This window comes from Ziziphus jujuba, chromosome 11 (genome assembly GCF_031755915.1).
Source record: "Ziziphus jujuba cultivar Dongzao chromosome 11, ASM3175591v1".
NCBI classification, from domain to species: domain Eukaryota; kingdom Viridiplantae; phylum Streptophyta; class Magnoliopsida; order Rosales; family Rhamnaceae; genus Ziziphus; species Ziziphus jujuba.
The window spans coordinates 12,561,842-12,578,354 of NC_083389.1; the positions used below are offsets into that span (position 1 = coordinate 12,561,842).

At 34.9% G+C, this 16,513-nt stretch overlaps 4 protein-coding genes across 8 annotated transcripts; 1 reads left to right on the forward strand and 3 right to left on the reverse strand.

Moving 5' to 3' along the window:
- Window positions 1-282: 282 nt before the first annotated feature.
- LOC107432465 (PRA1 family protein H) lies at window positions 283-3,386 on the reverse strand. Of its 4 annotated transcripts, none has more exons than XR_007238350.2 (5): window positions 2,840-3,384; window positions 1,632-1,768; window positions 891-962; window positions 654-772; window positions 283-576 (listed from the first exon to the last, which is right to left on the reverse strand). XR_007238350.2 is itself a non-coding variant. In XM_025066912.3 (5 exons), the coding sequence occupies exons 1-5, from the start codon at window positions 3,280-3,282 to the stop codon at window positions 536-538; spliced, it is 783 nt and encodes a 260-aa protein (XP_024922680.2). In that variant the 5' UTR covers window positions 3,283-3,386; the 3' UTR covers window positions 283-535. The 4 variants fall into 4 exon arrangements, 3 of the variants coding, with proteins under 3 accessions (XP_024922680.2, XP_048321161.2, XP_060668548.1); XM_025066912.3 differs by having other exon boundaries at window positions 654-743; window positions 2,840-3,386; XM_048465204.2 differs by having other exon boundaries at window positions 283-772.
- A 113-nt stretch (window positions 3,387-3,499) lies between these two features.
- Window positions 3,500-8,220, forward strand: LOC107432544 (uncharacterized). Of its 2 annotated transcripts, XM_016043700.4 has the most exons (7): window positions 3,507-3,884; window positions 4,325-4,408; window positions 5,053-5,193; window positions 6,104-6,169; window positions 6,584-6,751; window positions 7,373-7,693; window positions 7,865-8,220. In XM_016043700.4, exons 1-7 carry the CDS (start codon window positions 3,615-3,617, stop codon window positions 7,973-7,975), a joined length of 1,161 nt encoding a protein of 386 aa, XP_015899186.3. In that variant the 5' UTR covers window positions 3,507-3,614; the 3' UTR covers window positions 7,976-8,220. The 2 variants fall into 2 exon arrangements, with proteins under 2 accessions (XP_048321157.2, XP_015899186.3); XM_048465200.2 differs by lacking the exon at window positions 6,104-6,169 and having other exon boundaries at window positions 3,500-3,884.
- A 361-nt stretch (window positions 8,221-8,581) lies between these two features.
- Window positions 8,582-11,742, reverse strand: LOC107432543 (uncharacterized). Its single transcript, XM_060812564.1, has 3 exons — window positions 11,416-11,742; window positions 9,146-10,891; window positions 8,582-9,002 (listed from the first exon to the last, which is right to left on the reverse strand). Exons 1-3 carry the CDS (start codon window positions 11,467-11,469, stop codon window positions 8,937-8,939), a joined length of 1,866 nt encoding a protein of 621 aa, XP_060668547.1. The 5' UTR covers window positions 11,470-11,742; the 3' UTR covers window positions 8,582-8,936.
- Window positions 11,743-12,875: 1,133 nt separating this feature from the next.
- Window positions 12,876-16,301, reverse strand: LOC107432466 (protein yippee-like At5g53940). The gene is made up of 5 exons (XM_048465208.2): window positions 16,011-16,301; window positions 14,245-14,288; window positions 13,548-13,656; window positions 13,270-13,325; window positions 12,876-13,157 (listed from the first exon to the last, which is right to left on the reverse strand). The coding sequence occupies exons 1-5, from the start codon at window positions 16,104-16,106 to the stop codon at window positions 13,073-13,075; spliced, it is 390 nt and encodes a 129-aa protein (XP_048321165.1). The 5' UTR covers window positions 16,107-16,301; the 3' UTR covers window positions 12,876-13,072.
- Window positions 16,302-16,513: the final 212 nt, after the last annotated feature.

Genomic DNA, 16,513 nt, shown 5'->3' on the forward strand with positions numbered 1-16,513 from the left:
TATCCTAAAATTTTGAACCATATTTTTCTTACCAAAAAAAAAAAAAAAAAAAAAAAAAAAAAAAAGAAGAAGAAGAAGAAGAGAAAATCTAGAGGGCTATCATTCGGCCTTTTAGCATAAGATTGATGGGAGTAAACTAGAGGGCTGTCATTTGGCCTTTTAGCATAAGATTGATGGGAGTAAAAAATTGATTTTTTTTTTTTTTTTTTTTTTTTTTTTTTTTTTTTTTTTTTTGGTGTGTGTGTGTGTGTGTTCAGTATGAATTGTATAAATCGTTCAGAATTTAGGGGCATAAATCTTTTTAGTATTTAGTTAAAATCATCACAAATCTACAACCAACTTTGACTGAGAAGCAAATTATAAGCCTAATGCTCTCAAACTCACTCAAAAAACCAATAAGCCTCCAGTTAGACACAACAATTAGGCCATTGATGAATTCATTAGATCAGATTACAAAAAATTAGCACATTTGGAAAATGAAGTTTGTGCCATAACAAAATGATCCCATCATCGAGTACCCTTGCAACTTCGTTTATCAGGCCTTGATGCAGCTTGAGGTGAGGATCTTACTACTTCCTGCATGGTATGTAGTATTTTTACATAGCAGCGCGAAACAAATATTGATCTCTTTACTTAAAGATAAATTTACATACTGGTTAGTTTGTTAGAAACTAGTATTTCCATCTTCCTTTGAGAATTTTGCTTTATCATCTTCCCCGAAAATCTTGCTTTACAGGCGTCAACTTCCGAAATGCAGCATGCAAAACCATGACTTTGAATATTAAAAATAAAAAATAAAAAAAGAAGAAGAAAAAAGGTTTAAAATGTGAGAAAGGCTTGCACAAAGTAAAAAGGATGCATAGAAATAAAGAAATTTATCCAAAATTCACCTGCATAGCTGACGCCCAGTGCCCAGAAAAGAGCCATTTGAACATTCGAACATATCAAAATAACAGCAGTTACTGCAAACATGAAGGCAACCAATTAACGTCCAAAAAGCAAACAAATTTTTTTGGGCATTTGTTAGCTTGCAACATGGTTCATATGATTTAAAAACACAATATGAGAGAGAGAGAGAGAGAGAGAGAGAGAGAGTTTCAGACAAATGTCAACGGCTAGATTAAGGCATATTAGAGCATGCATTGTTCCTTGAACACCAAGGTAAGGAGCTCTTACCAAGAAAATTTGGATATTAGGATTCAACAATCTTAGAAGATACAGGATGCCTGAGCAATTGCTTGGCCAACATTGAACCAAAAAAGATAAATGAAAACTACTGGGACAACATAGGGGCTCCTTCAAGAAAATGTGATAGTTTCTAAGAAGTCACAAGACCTAGAGGAAAACCCTTTTGAGTAAAAAGGAGGGTTATAATACCACACAATGAAATGGGCCGATTCAGTCTAAAATGAACCTACATGATACAAACCATACAGCAGATGGAATCCACAGTCATAAATTCTTTATACTTTCACAGTTTCGAATTATAAACAAGAAATTGCACCTTTCAAAAATCATCACAATCTGAACTTCCTTCCCTTAAGAAGCTAGCACAAATAAAGAATGTTTCCTTTATTCACTTAATACAGTGAAAGAATGCTGGTTAAACGCAAAAAAAGTCAATAACTCACCGCATTGGGCACCACGAATCAAACACTGCCGAACTACTGGATATTGATCCAGTCCCCATCTTTCACTAAAAAATTTAAAAATATCCCATAGAGCCAAAGACGATAACAATCCAACAAGTGCAATTGGCATCTTGTACCTTCAACCATTCACAAGACAAAGAAATATATTAGATAAAATCAAAAGGAAATGACACATAACTGTTATAAAAATCCCACTTCCATAACAATAGAAGAAAGGAGAGAGAGAGAGAGAGAGAGAGGTGGGAATCAATGCCATGGTCAGAAAAACAGAAAATTTGCTTCAACTAAGCCAATTATTGCACTAGACAATGGTAAATAGATTTCTTCTTTGTTTTCTTAAACTCTCTGCACGTATTAAAAAGACACTTTATATCCATCAAATTTAAATTCTTTCATCGAAATTAAATCAGCAACTAGAAGAGTTCACAAATGAAAAGAAATTAGCTAAAAGCCTTGTGCATATGTCATGATACCAATTCCACTGGATTCTTTCATACACTATCTAATTCTTGAAAATTTAATGCATTGAAAACAAACTTGAACTTGCCATTTGAAACGCAAGAAACAGACCACTTCTCTAATCAGGTGGTTAGTTGAAGTGATACCGTATGTCAGAATCATAGAAATGAAACGACTTCCTAATTTATTCCGAGTTATATAGACAGCTGATTAGAGAGTTATATAAATATATATATATATATATAAAATAACAATAACAATAATAATAATAAAAAAGGAGCATTGATTTGAAACCTATAGATTACACAAAAGCAATTATCAATAAATTCAAACAAATCGAAGAGAATTTAATCTAAACTCTTCCATCATCTGCGCGGAGAAGCTATGGAACAAAGAAGCTTAACAAGGTCATCCATGTACATATCTTTAAGTCGAGAAAAATTTTAATCAAATTTCCAATTTTTATAAAACCAAAGCAACAAAAACCACAAGCTCCAAATCCCGAATCCCAAAAAGCCATATAAAAAATGACTCAATATTCCCAATTCAATCCACTCCTCAGTTCTCTCAGCAACCACGAACTGCAATTCATTTACATAAAATTCAATTCAAAATCCAATTTTTCTCCCTTGCATATTCTCAATGTTTTCTCCAGAACAAAACAGGACCCCCTTCTCAAAATTAATCCTAGAACACAGACTCAGAGAATTAGAGCAAAAAGAGCTTACAAAGTACAAGCAAAGAAGATGACGAAGAGGGTAGCATAATTGCGAGCATAGCGCTTGACATTCTCATGGACCCTCAAGCGAGCCTGTGAGGAAGACGAAGGAAAACAGTAGGAATGGCAAGACCCAACAAACAAAGTAGTCCAAGACGGTGTCTGGCCGGAGAAATCATCAGTAGTGAGCTTGGCAAATGGGTTAAGAGTGAAAAGAGAAAGAAGCGTGAGGATACGGGACAAAAGAGAGACGAAGACGCCGGTGACAGTGGTGGTGGTGGAATAGGTGGGTACGACGGAGTTTGTCGAAGTGGTTGAAGGGACAGAGTGCGAGATGCGGTGGAGTTCGGAGGTTCGCTGGTCGAGGACTTCGAGGTAGCCGCTGTCCCGCAGCCATGTCTCGAATGCTGGGTCGGGGACGCTAAGAGACAATGGGTTCGTCGAGAACGCCATTTTTCTTACGATTACCTAATTTCTATAATTTCTTTCTCTATGTTTTTGGGTGGCGACTAATTTGCCACAAAATTGTCGTCCAAGAAAACTAACACTATTATCAAAAAGACAAAATATATATATATATATATATATCTATATTTGTGAAATAATTTTACAATACCGTTAAAAATCTTATCTTTGTTATAAAAATAAAAAGAATAAAAAAAAAAACATAATTTGATCATATAGAAGATAAAATATTTCATTTTTCTTAATAGAATTTATTATCCAAACTGAAATGCACAGTGACGAAGCCGACAAACAAGAGCATTTTTGGAGCGAAGGCAAAAATGTTGAGTCATTTCTTCAAACAGTTGTTCTACACGATAAACACTCGCTGCTTCCCCAAACCCTCTCGCCATCTCGCTCACCCATTTCCCTCTCCTCTCCCTCTCTTCTTCATAAACCGCAAACCCACTGAGCCATGCAATCCCAGCTCCTTCCCTGCAAACATCTCGGCGTCTCTTTCTTCTTCATCCTCTTCTTCCGAGGCTCTTTATACCGGCTCCTTCGTTTCTCCTTACCTCTCAGTTCGGATTCGCTGTCCAAATGATGCTGCGGTGAGTATATTTCTTTCCAATTTTTTTCTTGAAAAAGATTCCAATCTGGGTTTACCTTCGTTTGGGTTTATCTGCATTGTTTCGTAGAAAGGTTGTAACTTTATTGTGTTTTTGGTTGCTGCGGAGAGGGGGGGAAAAAAATGAGAATCAATGAAAAACAGACGAAGATAAGAGGAAGCCTGAGCAAGACATAACAGGCGTTCCTATGTTTGTTTTCCTCTTTGGAACTTTTTCAGCTTGAAATGTGAAAGGAAAATTATTTTTGGTCTTGTGGTTTTTTTTTTTTTTTTTTTTTTTTTTTTTGAATGGATTTTCTTAAATGCTTGGACCATTTTATAGTACCATAAGTTTATTAAGGTTTGGTTATGGTGTTTGTCCTATTTTTCAGTAGAACAGTTGGTTTCATCAAATTTCAATCTATTCTACTTTTTATTGGCCAGGATACACTTTCAGAAGCTCTTTTATGCTTCGGTGCAAGTTCGACCACTATCGATGAGAAAGATGTCAATGAGAGTTCTGATGAGGTGAATGATGCTATGAGCTTGTATTTTATATGACTTGCTTCACAATTCTTGTCATTTGTGCTTGTTTTATCTCGTTCGTTATTTAAAGGCTTTCTTTTATCTTTCCATTTTCTTTTTAAGAAGATTAGTGACTAATAGTGAATAGTAGAGAACGAAGAGAAGATCATGATGAAGTCATACTTTGGTTTTTGAATTAACATATCATTCTGAATCCCTTTATTTTGCTGGATGGTATGTCAATATGTTGATACTTATGACCCCTACTGTGTCCAAATCACTTTGGCCATAGATCATAAGATGGGTGTTTTAGTCAGTTTGGGAGCATGCTATTACCGACAAAAAGGGCACCCAAAAAAAAAAAAAAAAGAGGTGTGGAGCATGATATACGTGTCCATACTAAATATGCAGCACTAGACATGAAAGAGATTTGAGAGAGAGAGAGAGAGAGAGAGAACAAGAAGATACTATAGTGGTAGGCGCATAAAATGCAGTGTATAATGGAGAGAAATGTAGGTGGTCAACTTTATCTATAAAATTGTTGGGAATATGTCCCTGCAATTCTTCAATTTGATTTAATTTTCAGGGTTCTATTCTAGTTTTGTATACTTTCTTGCTATTCTTACTCGTTAATTTCACTTACACAGACTTGTATTGATTCCATATTTCCTGAAGGCCATGACGTGAAAATATGCATTTTACATGCTGCTGATTCCATAGGCTTGAAGGACATACCTAGTTATGAAATTAAGATGGGCGAGCAATATGACTGGATAAAGAAAACTCAGGTAACTTTGCTATTGGTCTAAATTGGTAATTTTATAATTCTGAATTGTATCTTGAAGTGCTCATGTTGCTTCTTTATCTTTACTCTCCTCAGTGTTATAAAAATCTTTTGCTAATTTAAAGTATTATACCAACTTCTGACAAGAAGTTTCTAAGTAGTCCCAATGCTGCTTCATTTAACAAGTCAGTTTATTTCTGATCTGCCTTGGTTATAACAATCGATTAGTTTATTGAGCTGGCTAATTGTGCCTTATCTATGTTTGTTATAGTGGATATCTACAAGAGTTGTCAGTAACTGAGCAAATTCTAAGCTGTTTAATGCAAATGAGTTAATTTTTTTGGGACATAATGCACTCTACTCTCTTCCCCCACCCTCTTACACTCTCTCTTTCTGGAACCTTTATTTTACGAAGCCCAGACACCCCTCCTAAACCCATGAAAGGTAGGTTTGGACCGTTTGGTAGCCCATTGCAGACATCTGTATAATCAAACCGTTTGGATTTTCAAGAAAGTATTTAAATTTTGGTCGACCCATTTTAGCAATGAAACCACTTTTTGTGCAAGAGGATGCCCACTATTATCTCCAATCCACACAATGATGAAGGAACTGATCTTAGTTATTGGTATGATTTCCAGATGAAATAGGCTATTCTTCTAACTGTGATGGGTGTTTGATTAGTGCAATGTGTTATTTCTTGAAAAGGAATGACTCATGAGAGTCGATCAGTACACTTTTTCTAACCTAGCCCCTTTGCTGATGGGAACTGGAATTATTTTCTCACCTCTACTTAAAAATGTATTCTTTGGGTTAAACTTTACATGGTGGAAAATTAATGTCTTGGCTGTGCGGATAAAATATTTATCATGCTTTAGTGAAAAACTTTATATAAATATGCTTTCCTGTTTTTTCAGGAATCATTCAATCCAGTTGAAGTTACAGAAGGACTTTGGATTGTACCTGAGTGGAGAACTCCCCCTGTATGATTATTCAAATTTCCTTTGTTGCATTATTATCAATTGGAAAACCTCAAGTTGTAAATAAGTGGGTCCAACTATATTAAGCTAACACAAACATACACTTAAAACTTCGCCTCATATAGAGGCTTATCCAATAATGAGACATAAAGCTAGCCTTGCATGTGTTGAACATGAACAATAAACCAAAATTAAGGATGAGAAGGAACCATGTTATGGTCCCATCAATTTCAGAAACTTGGAGCTATTGGAAATGTAATAGACTATGTATAACTTTCAGCTAGAACAATGGTCCATCTTTTTATGTGGTCTGCAGCTATTGTTTTAAGTTTGGATCACAAAGAAAAATCTGATGTTTACACTTTACAGTTGATGTTATATGGAATAAATACAACTTTCTTTGCTTTGCTGCTACAGGATGTTCAAGCAACAAATATAATACTGAATCCTGGATTAGCATTTGGAACTGGTGAGCATCCCACCACTAAATTGTGTCTCTTGCTGCTTCATAGCTTGATCAAAGGGGGAGAACTTTTCTTGGACTATGGCACAGGTTCTGGAATTCTTGCAATAGCAGCAATTAAGGTATTCATTTATACACGAGCCTTTAACTTAAATCTAAAAGAAGTTACTATTACAACTGCTCCCTTAGATTGGTGGTTTTGCACTGTTGTTCCGAGTTGGTTTCTCTGTATAATTCAATTTCCATAGAAGTCTTTCACTGGAGAAACCTTGTGATAAAGCCATCCATGTTTATAGAAGAATTTGACAGCTGAGGTTGTTTTTTTCTTTGAATGAAGCTCTTGGATGCATATCACTTTTGAAAGAAAGAACCTTGAAATTTCAGTGATGATCTTGATAGCTGGACTCCTGAGTGATGAATGGATAATTATAATTATTGTATGACAAGTTATTGAATCAGTGTCTTACTTATTCTTGACCCCCCAAAAAAAATGGTTTTCACTCATAAGCCATTTTCCGAGAAATATAATTGTTGGAAACATTAGGGAAACTGAAGGACTGATCCCAATATGTTAAAATTTCTTAGGAATTTATTCACCAAATTCTTTCAATTCTTGAATTTTTTGCCAGATTGTCAGAAGAACTCCATTTTTTTTCCCCCTAAAATTATTGCCAAATAGCAAAGTAGTGTTTTTGCCAGCTTAGATGTGAAATCCTAATTCATCATGTTGACTGGGAAAACAGTTTGGAGCTGCCACCTCATTTGGAATTGATATAGATCCTCAAGCAATTGCTTCTGCATGCCAGAATGCTGCTCTGAACAACATAGGACCTGATAAAATGCGAGTACAAATGGCTCCTGCCAAAAGGTCTATAGACATTGATTCATGTGGAGCTGTGGAAGAACAGGGGTTGTATGGAATGAAAGCGAATCCAGAAACAGAGAAGTATGACATTGTTGTAGCGAATGTGCTTTTGAATCCTCTATTGGATTTAGCAGAAAATATAGTCTCTTACGCCAAGCCTGGGGCAGTGGTTGGTCTTTCTGGTGTTCTATCTGAGCAGGTGACTTCCTAGCTTTTTAGATTCATAATCAACCGTGAGCTCTATCAAAGCTTGTGACTTCCAAGCTCCAGCTTGTTAATATGCTTGAACCCATTATGATTTTCTGTGATGTCTAATAAACTGATCTGATTTTTTCACTTCTTCCTTTTTGTTACCATATGCTTCATGCAGCTTCCACATATTATAGAGCGATATACAGAGTTATTGGAAGGCATATCCGTGTCAGAGATGGATGGTTGGGCATGTGTGCATGGCACAAAAAAATCAACCCCTAGTGATTGATGGTGAAACTTTGAGCTTTCTTCAACCTGTACAGCCAGAAGCATTACTCCATTAGAAAGTTGGACGGTCATCTTCGAACAGCGCCTTTCCTTTTTATTCTTATTTTTTCCTTTGATTGTAAATTATTTTCTTTTATTGTATATTATTTCCTGACATGCAGGAATGGCTAAAACAAACAGTTGTTTTGAGGATCTGTCTAGCCAGAGGGAGCACAGTATTCAATGTAAAAATTTTGTCAACTTTCATTCTTTTTGTTTTGGTCGTCTTGGTTAACTTCCATTCTATGAAACAGTGAAATTATCAGAGGCTAAACATTGCTGAACCTAATTTCAAATCCCATATACTTTTCGAAAGGTTCTTTTTGATGAAAACTTTTTAAAAGGATAGGATCTTCCTTATGGCAAAAATGTCTCCAACCATGGCGGTTGAATTGTCACTTACACATGGAGTGAAAAATAAGCTGAGGATCCACATCTAAAATATAATGTAATTTGATAACTGGGTCTAATCTAATAGTATATAATTATTTAAATTTAAATAGACTATAATTTCTTATGACATTGAAGATTTATGCATATTTTAAGAAGGGTCCCTGCACAACATGTATGTCAAGAAGCCCCAAAAACAAGTTATTTTTACCAACGGGAAGGCAATCGTCAATTCACATTACATACTGAAGCAAGCAGGTCGCTTACACCTGGATCATAATTATACCAAAAATGTAAGAACAAATATCCTAGTGAACTCAAAACAACAATTTGGGTCGTCCATACAAGTTTTCATCTCTTAAACAAGCAATTTCACCATGACTTGCCTTTTGACTTGAATCTATAAATTATAAGCCTTCAGATACTGCATTGAAAGGCAGCTTGCAGATAGAAAGTTGTCTACCACAAACTGTTATAGAAATAAATTTAGACAACTACAGCAGTCGTATTTGCACCCAGAACCTGATCAATTATTACCGCTTGAGCTGCCTCCTGGCCAAAGCAGGAGCTTTTTTAGGAATGTATACCTTGTAGCTCACCTGGGCAGGATTATCAGAAATAAAACGATAAACAAAAGAAAAGATTAAATCCAGACAGTAAAAAATATACCCCACTAAATTAAATGACTAAAGCCTACTTGTTATAGTAAATTTGAAAATCTACAACGGACCAGATAACCTACCTGTACCATTTCTCCACCCCGCATTACAGACATAGTCTTCTGCTCAAACTGTGAGCCATCCTTAACCTCATCTTGCATTATATCCGACCTATTCTCTCCCGTGGCAGAATTAAGGCAGGTCGAAGGCTCAGGAGCACCTGAACCACTTGTATTATTGACATCTAAACCATTATTATTGTTACTTCTATTAAAAGTTGGAGCAGTTTTAGCAGCAGTCTCATCTGGACTACTTTTACTAACCAACACCTTTCCACCAGGATGTTCCTGCGAAACAAGTGCTTGCTGAATAGTGGAGTGAGTTTTTGATGAATGACGCACCACTACTGCTGTAGCCAACTTTGGTTGTACAGTACCAGTGCTTTTTACCTTTTCATTAGGATTACCAGAAATGGTCATCTGCTCTGTTGGATGACCAATATTCTGTTTGGCAGAAACAGACAGAGATTCATTGCCACCAGTATTCCCATCTAGAACATTTTCATCATTTTGGGAAGAACATGCGACATCTTTCCCAACAGTAGGAACTCTTATCACTTTTACTAATTTAGTTTTGTTTGAACCAACCACTTCAGCATCATCCTCCTTGGAGGACTTTGCACCAACCAATCTAGGACCATCCGTCTTAAGGAACTTGTTTTGAACGGATTCAGGTTTCAGAGATGATGAGTGATTCACATCACCATAATTTTTATTTTTCTGGTTAGCGGCAGTTTTTTCAATTGTCTGGAGCCCTCCTCGGTATCTTTTTAAATTCTCCAAAGCTCTTTGTCTTAAAAGTGACTCCAAGTCATCACCACTCTGACTACTAATAGCTCCAGAGACCTCACTCACTTTTTCATTCACTGGATGATTTATCTGAAGTTCATCACAGGCAGGGATACTTCCATTATATTGGCCCTCACCATGGTTTTCAACTTTGGAGATTCTAACATCTGAGACAACAGCTTCATCCCCTTGAACATTCTCTAACCCCAAGTCCTTCTCAGATCCAACATGTGAATAATAATCTCCCTCCCTCTTGCTTCCCCCTTCATTACTATCATTGCTTCTACAGGAAGGATAATCATCATTAAAGTATATAATCTCTTCTTTATGTTCATCCCTATTTAACTCTCTGCCCTCATTGTCCTTTTCAGTAACAGTAATAACTGATCGCAACCGCCTAAAAGTGTTCTCACCCAACACCTTCTGATCACTCTGATAATCACTACTTTCACTACAACTGCATAAAGAACGACTCCTTGACCTATATCTACTCCTTTTACTCCTGATTTTAACCTCCTCCAAATTTCTTTTATGTCTCTCATCTTTTCTATGCCTGCTTGTATACCTTTTAGTTTCAATCTCATGACTGCTAATACTCCGATCTGAACAAGTTGAGCAGCTCAAAGACCTGCTACTTGTGGAACTATCACTAGCATATCTCCTAGGCTTCTTCTTTGCATGGATTTTTTTCTTAGCCTCGTAATCATATTTTTTCTTTGACCTTTTTCTCTTCCCTACATGGGGGGAATCCTCACTACTTTCAGGGCTACTTGAGCGATTTCGAGTCCTCTTCTTACCTATCACATCCTTTCGAGTTCGAGAACGAGCCCTTTTGCCTCTATGGTTATCATCCTCAGAACTAGAAGAGTAGGATGAAACTGACACTGAAGTTCTTGAATCATCATCGGAGTTATCATGACGGCGAAGCTTCTTGGATTCATATCTCCTCCTCCTATTCTTATTCTTTTTCTTCATTCGAGCCTAAACCAACCACATAATGTATTAACATACAAATATTTTAATTGAAAAAGAAAATTTACCCAACATACCAAAAATAAAACCAAACTAAAGAAATAACAACTAAATTAGAAATTCAATATTATATATATATATATATATACATTTGCATATATATTATATGTGCGTGTATCTACATATTTGGATGTATATGTATGCATGCATCAATCATCAATGTGCCTAATTTATTGGGTTCCGTAGTGTTTAAGCTTCCACTTTCGCTATATGGGACCACAAACAGGAAATAGTGAACCAGGAAATTTTTGGTTTCTTTTATTTTCTTACAAAATTTCTCAGGATCCGAACAGAATGATAAGAATATTAAAAGTAGGTTAAAATTTGAAATTAACGAAGAAAAGAAAAACTAAAAGAATTTAATAAATAATAAAACAAGTAACTTTAAGAACACACATATAAACGGAGAACAGAGGAAGCCCTAAAACCCAACAATTAGAAATAGTGAAGGACAAAAAAAAACCAAAAAAAACCTGAATGCCCTTCTTGGAGCGCTTTTTCCTGTGAGAAGAAGACGTTTTGCCCATCTGTGTTTACCTGCAAAAGACCCAAAAAAAAAAAAAAAAAAAAAAAAAAAACAAACAAACAATCGAGGAATTTGGAATATTGACCCAAATGGGAATTGAGGGGAACGAGGAAGAGTGAAGCAAAATCCAACCAAAAAAAAAAAAAAAGGCCAAAATTGAGCGTCGGGGTTTCTTTCTTCAGAATCCAGAAACGAATGCAATACGTGGCCTTCTACATAAATTCCTTCCTTTCTTTCTTTCTTCTCTCTCCGTCTCTGTCTTTGCCTTTTCTCCAACCACCTTTTATAAGTGGTCTATTTTCATAGTCAATTCTTTAGCACTAAATAGTTTTATTAGTGACAGATTGTAAGGCCCAATAATTTCTTTTCCTTCGGTGCAAAGCTGGACCAACTCAGAGTAAGGCCCAAAAAGCCTCTTTTGAGGGCCTTGAGATTCCCACGTAGATTTTGTTACCCAGAAAAGCGCCAGCCCTCAAGTTCACTGCAGGTTTATTTATTTATTTTAATAATTTTAATATTAATCGATAGTAATTAAATATATTTATCAACTATCAAATCAATTTAAAAAATTGAAAAATAAAAAACATAAATAGAAGATGAAAGTTTTTAGTTTTTTTTTTCTTTATTAACATATATTTTATGATTAATATGTTTAATAAACTCTAATTAATATCAACTAAAATTAACAAATTATTAAAATAAGAAAACTATATACAATTTTAAAAAAATAAAAATAAAAATAAATCTGTTATAAAACCAGTGTAATTTTTAATTTTGTATTTTATTGGAGGTGGATTCCTAGTCCTAAAAGAGCTTGTTTGGCACAAACAAATATTTAAAAGTATTTTCCAATAATTTTGTTTTAAGAAAAATAACTTTCTAGAGGAAATTTGATACCTATGAAATCATTCCTAAACTGTCTCTTGTTAGTAACAAAACCTGATATACATAATACATATATAATAAATTAATATTCTACTAGCTTAACCTTTTGAAATAAATGATAATTTAACATGGTAGCATAACACAAAATTCTAAAAATCTAAATTCGAACCTCACTGCAGTCACATCACCATCCATTTAATAAATTGACACTTATAATACATAATAAATATATAATGAATTTGTTCCGATCAAATTGATAATTTAATCAAATTTGATAAACCAGACTTAGAATAATCCAATCCCTTATTCCAAAGCCTAGTGTTTTTTAATTTAATCAAATTTGATAAACCAGACTTAGAATAATCCAATCCCATATTCCAACCAAGCCTAGTGTTTAAAAAAATGTTTGAGGGTGTTTAAGCTTGCCATTTGCTACACTTTCTTCTTCGAAAAGAAGGCTAAAATGGTGATGCAAGACTTTACCCCTAAAAAAAAAAAAAAAAACCAAAACAAAACAAAACAAAAAACAAAAAGACAAATTTCATTGTATTCAAATTTTATTATTATCGGACAGATTTACATATATGTATATATATATATATATATATATTTCCCGTGTTCTTCACAGTTGTTGAAGATTGAAGATCATAAGCATCTTTCAGCATCAGAGCCTTGATGTCTTTGAACAGCTATGAAAGACAATAGAGTGTCTTTTAAGTTTAAGCATCTTCAGCATCACTCATGCTAGGACGGGTATTAATATAGAATCCCGTTGAAAAATCCACTTCATCGACAATCCTCCCCCTGTGTTTTTGTGTTACGAAAAATTTATTTAACTTTTTGCACGCTTATATTTCAGGAAGGAATGACACTAATGAAAACTGAGTTTACCATTAAAATATCAAGGAAGTCTTACCTTTCAAGTATAAATTTTCCCTCTTTGTACTTCTGGCTTTTCTCATGTGCAGCCTCCTAGGAAAGCGAAGCGATAATAAAATGTTTAGAGAGCATAACAATGGCAAAAGAAAATCAGGTCTAACAGATATCTACATGACCTTACAACCAAACCCCTCGTTCAGCCTAAATTGAAACTTGCTCAAACATGTTTGTATTAAGTGGAGTGACTGTATGTATGTTTGCGCATGTACGTGTGTGCGAGTGTGAGACAGAGAGAGAGAGAGGGAGAGAGATTACATATTTCCAGCCAACAATTTGTCCACAAAAGCAGCAAAATATATCAGCCACGGTATGCTGTCCTGAGAGCATCATCCTTTCTTCTAATGCTCCAACATTGATGTTTACCCTGGAGATTAACACCAAGACCCAAAAAACAAGTATGCATATAGACTACGAATCTTCTAAAATCTATAGATATATTATAAACAAATACTTTCTCCATTAAACATAGATAGGAAATAAGATAGTAGTATTAATCTTAAATAGTAGCTTCCATGATTACAAATTTTATCTACAATTTTGTTTTTTTCCCTGTGAAAAACTGTTCTATCAAATTTGTTAATGAAATAAGGCATATTATATAAACTTTTTCCAAAGAAATAAATGTTGCAATAATATGAATGGAAGTCGCTTCTGTATGATGAGAGATCAGGGGATCATTCTCCGTTATGATATGTCAACTTCGAGGTGTTCTTACACCATGAAGCATCTACGAGACCCATAATCTTGCAATTTAACCTTAAACAATTAGAATTGGTTTGCTTATATACTGTGTGGTACCAATAAAACTAATTCAGCAATACTAGTGCTTGAAAGAACTTCAAAGAACCTAACTACATATAACAAGTAAATGATGAAACAACAGAAATCCTGACAAACATGCCTTCCAAAAATCAAGTTTCCGAACTGAGATTAAAGAAGAGATAGAACTCACGCATGATTGAAGAGGTATGCCTTTCCCCGGCGGCTGTGAAAAGCCTGACCAATTCATAAGGGAATTCAGATTTGAAATAATTCAAAAATCTAGCTGTACTGTCCCGATAATACATTATAGGTGTATGACAATTAACTAAGAATAACTAACTATTTAGAATAAGTCCTGCAATGAAAAATAAATTAAGTTTGATCTGTCCACTAAAGATTTGGTTGAATATTCAGTTTCTAAGGAATAATAATTATATCAAGTCAATACCATAAGCAGCTTAATCTTAAACATCGGAAATATGTAAGAAAATCTCCAAAAGATGTAAGAAAAAATTGAAGAGAATGATTGAAAGATCTGAAGATGAGGAACAATGACGATCTGAAACTACTTAACCACAAGCCCATTGCTTGATAGATTGTAACAATGTCATAGACATTCAATGACCATATGAACTCTTTGTTAGATTACCATCAATCCCAAAGTACAAGTTGGATTTGAATGCTTCAGAAAATAAGCTCTTATGCAGTGTTAACTTACCACTTCTATCAAAAGTTTAAAACAATAAGGAAGTTGGCCAAAACTAACAAGCAGGCAATTCAAACTGTGTTTCCTTCCCCCCTCATTTTGTTAAATCAATTTGTTTACTAATAACAACCTTTCCAACAACAAATTACCTTGTTTAGCAGAAAGATGCACACTTAGCTACCTCTAATCTTTGGTATGTAAAGTATTTCCAAGATTCATATTTTTAGGCTTCTCTCACCTACCATAAGGTTGCAATTGTTCGAGGTTTTTTCCAGGGTATACCGAATGAGATAGTGGGATGTGAAGAAGGCACTCTCAACAACATGCAGCAGAAACAAAAGGAATAGCTCAAGATATTGAGACGGCTCAAATTAGAACTACAGGTGATGCCTAGCATTATGTCTCCGAAAAGCAGATCGGGGTCTTTGGCAGTCTCCTCTCTGCGGGCAAAACAGCAAAACTATGTAATCAGGTCATGCAAGGGTAGATTTACTAACCGGAAGTAACTGTACGGTTTCAGGAAATCCCTGATACTGGGGTTTTCAATATTTCAATAAGAATTTATGAGCATCTTCTTTGGCTACCATGCCAACTCCCTAACCAACAACAAAAGAAATAGGAAACATTGTTAGCTCACACCTTAGAAAAGTCTGTTTAGACTGCCTTCAATTTGGGCAATCAGCATGGTTGATCATCAGGTCCAGAGTTACCACCAAAAAGTAGTTAATGCCCCTTTAAACTGCAACCAGACTGAACAGTCCAGAAAGAAGCAGAAAATTTCTTTTATATGCTCTTTCTCCCCCCATTTGGTGTATCAAAAATAACTAATTAGAAAACCTCATGGATTAAAATTAGAATACAAAAACATAACTTGCAAGGCACCCTCTTCTACAATGGCAAAAATCTTACTCAATTACTTGTTAATTATATCAAAAAAGAGGGGCAAAATAAAAATTAAGAGCACGAAACCCGTAGCTCCAGCTTCTAGATCAAGTAACATATGGAGTTCTTATCCCTTTTCCACAGACCATTAATCTCATTTCCTCTGAAACAACATATTAGGACCTTTCCTCACACACCCACATTAAAAGGAGCTTCAAAAACTCTGTAATTTCGAGATATATATATATATATATATATATGTTAAGCAAGCAACAAGTTTTCTAACAAGAGAGAATTTTTGCAGTAGCTAAGAAAATCAAATCCTCGTATAAAATGGTGAAAACGAAGAGATCACAAAGAAGAAATACCCGTGAGACAAGATCATTAGCAAGGGCCAACTGGGTCTTACAGAACTTGCATCTATAACACCTTCCCTCCAACTCTACCACAAATATCCTTCCCATCTTCTTTCTTCTTCAGAGAATTTTTAGAAAACCAAATATTTCAGATAGACAGGTAAGAGATTAGAGACAGACAGACAGACAGACAGAGGATTAGATTCAGTGATGCACAGTGTCACATGCCATCGAATAACAGTTTTCCAACACCTAACTACGTCACCACGTGTCCTTCTCAAGTATACTACACCAACCTCTTTCTTTGTAATTTTCTGTCACTTTAATTATACTCTAATCCTAATCTCTTTAATATAATAATATTTAAAAGTATTTAACACAGAGATACGATATTATTTCTTAATTATATCCACAAAAGTCATTCGCTATTCCAAATGACAACATTTTTACATTAATTATCAGAAAAGAAAAAAATAAAAGAAACACGAATATGACAATTTTTAAGATTTATTTTG

Excerpts from the sequence above, each read along its gene's own strand:
- LOC107432544 (XM_016043700.4), top strand. The coding sequence starts at position 3,615 with ATGTTGAGTCATTTCTTCAAACAGTTGTTCTACACGATAAACACTCGC. Across the intron at positions 3,885-4,324 it reads GCTGTCCAAATGATGCTGCG|GATACACTTTCAGAAGCTCT; the intron begins GTGAGTATATTT and ends TTTATTGGCCAG. Across the intron at positions 6,170-6,583 it reads CTGAGTGGAGAACTCCCCCT|GATGTTCAAGCAACAAATAT; the intron begins GTATGATTATTC and ends TTGCTGCTACAG.
- LOC107432465 (XM_025066912.3), bottom strand. The coding sequence starts at position 3,282 with ATGGCGTTCTCGACGAACCCATTGTCTCTTAGCGTCCCCGACCCAGCA. Across the intron at positions 963-1,631 it reads GATTCGTGGTGCCCAATGCG|TAACTGCTGTTATTTTGATA; the intron begins GTGAGTTATTGA and ends TCATGTTTGCAG. Across the intron at positions 577-653 it reads AGTTTCTAACAAACTAACCA|GAAGTAGTAAGATCCTCACC; the intron begins GTATGTAAATTT and ends CATACCATGCAG.
- LOC107432466 (XM_048465208.2), bottom strand. The coding sequence starts at position 16,106 with ATGGGAAGGATATTTGTGGTAGAGTTGGAGGGAAGGTGTTATAGATGC. Across the intron at positions 14,289-16,010 it reads CTAATGATCTTGTCTCACGG|GCTTTTCACAGCCGCCGGGG; the intron begins GTATTTCTTCTT and ends TGAATTGGTCAG. Across the intron at positions 13,657-14,244 it reads GCATACCTCTTCAATCATGC|GGTAAACATCAATGTTGGAG; the intron begins GTGAGTTCTATC and ends GTTAATCTCCAG.
- LOC107432543 (XM_060812564.1), bottom strand. The coding sequence starts at position 11,469 with ATGGGCAAAACGTCTTCTTCTCACAGGAAAAAGCGCTCCAAGAAGGGC. Across the intron at positions 10,892-11,415 it reads GCTCCAAGAAGGGCATTCAG|GCTCGAATGAAGAAAAAGAA; the intron begins GTTTTTTTTGGT and ends TGGTTGGTTTAG. Across the intron at positions 9,003-9,145 it reads GGGGTGGAGAAATGGTACAG|GTGAGCTACAAGGTATACAT; the intron begins GTAGGTTATCTG and ends AATCCTGCCCAG.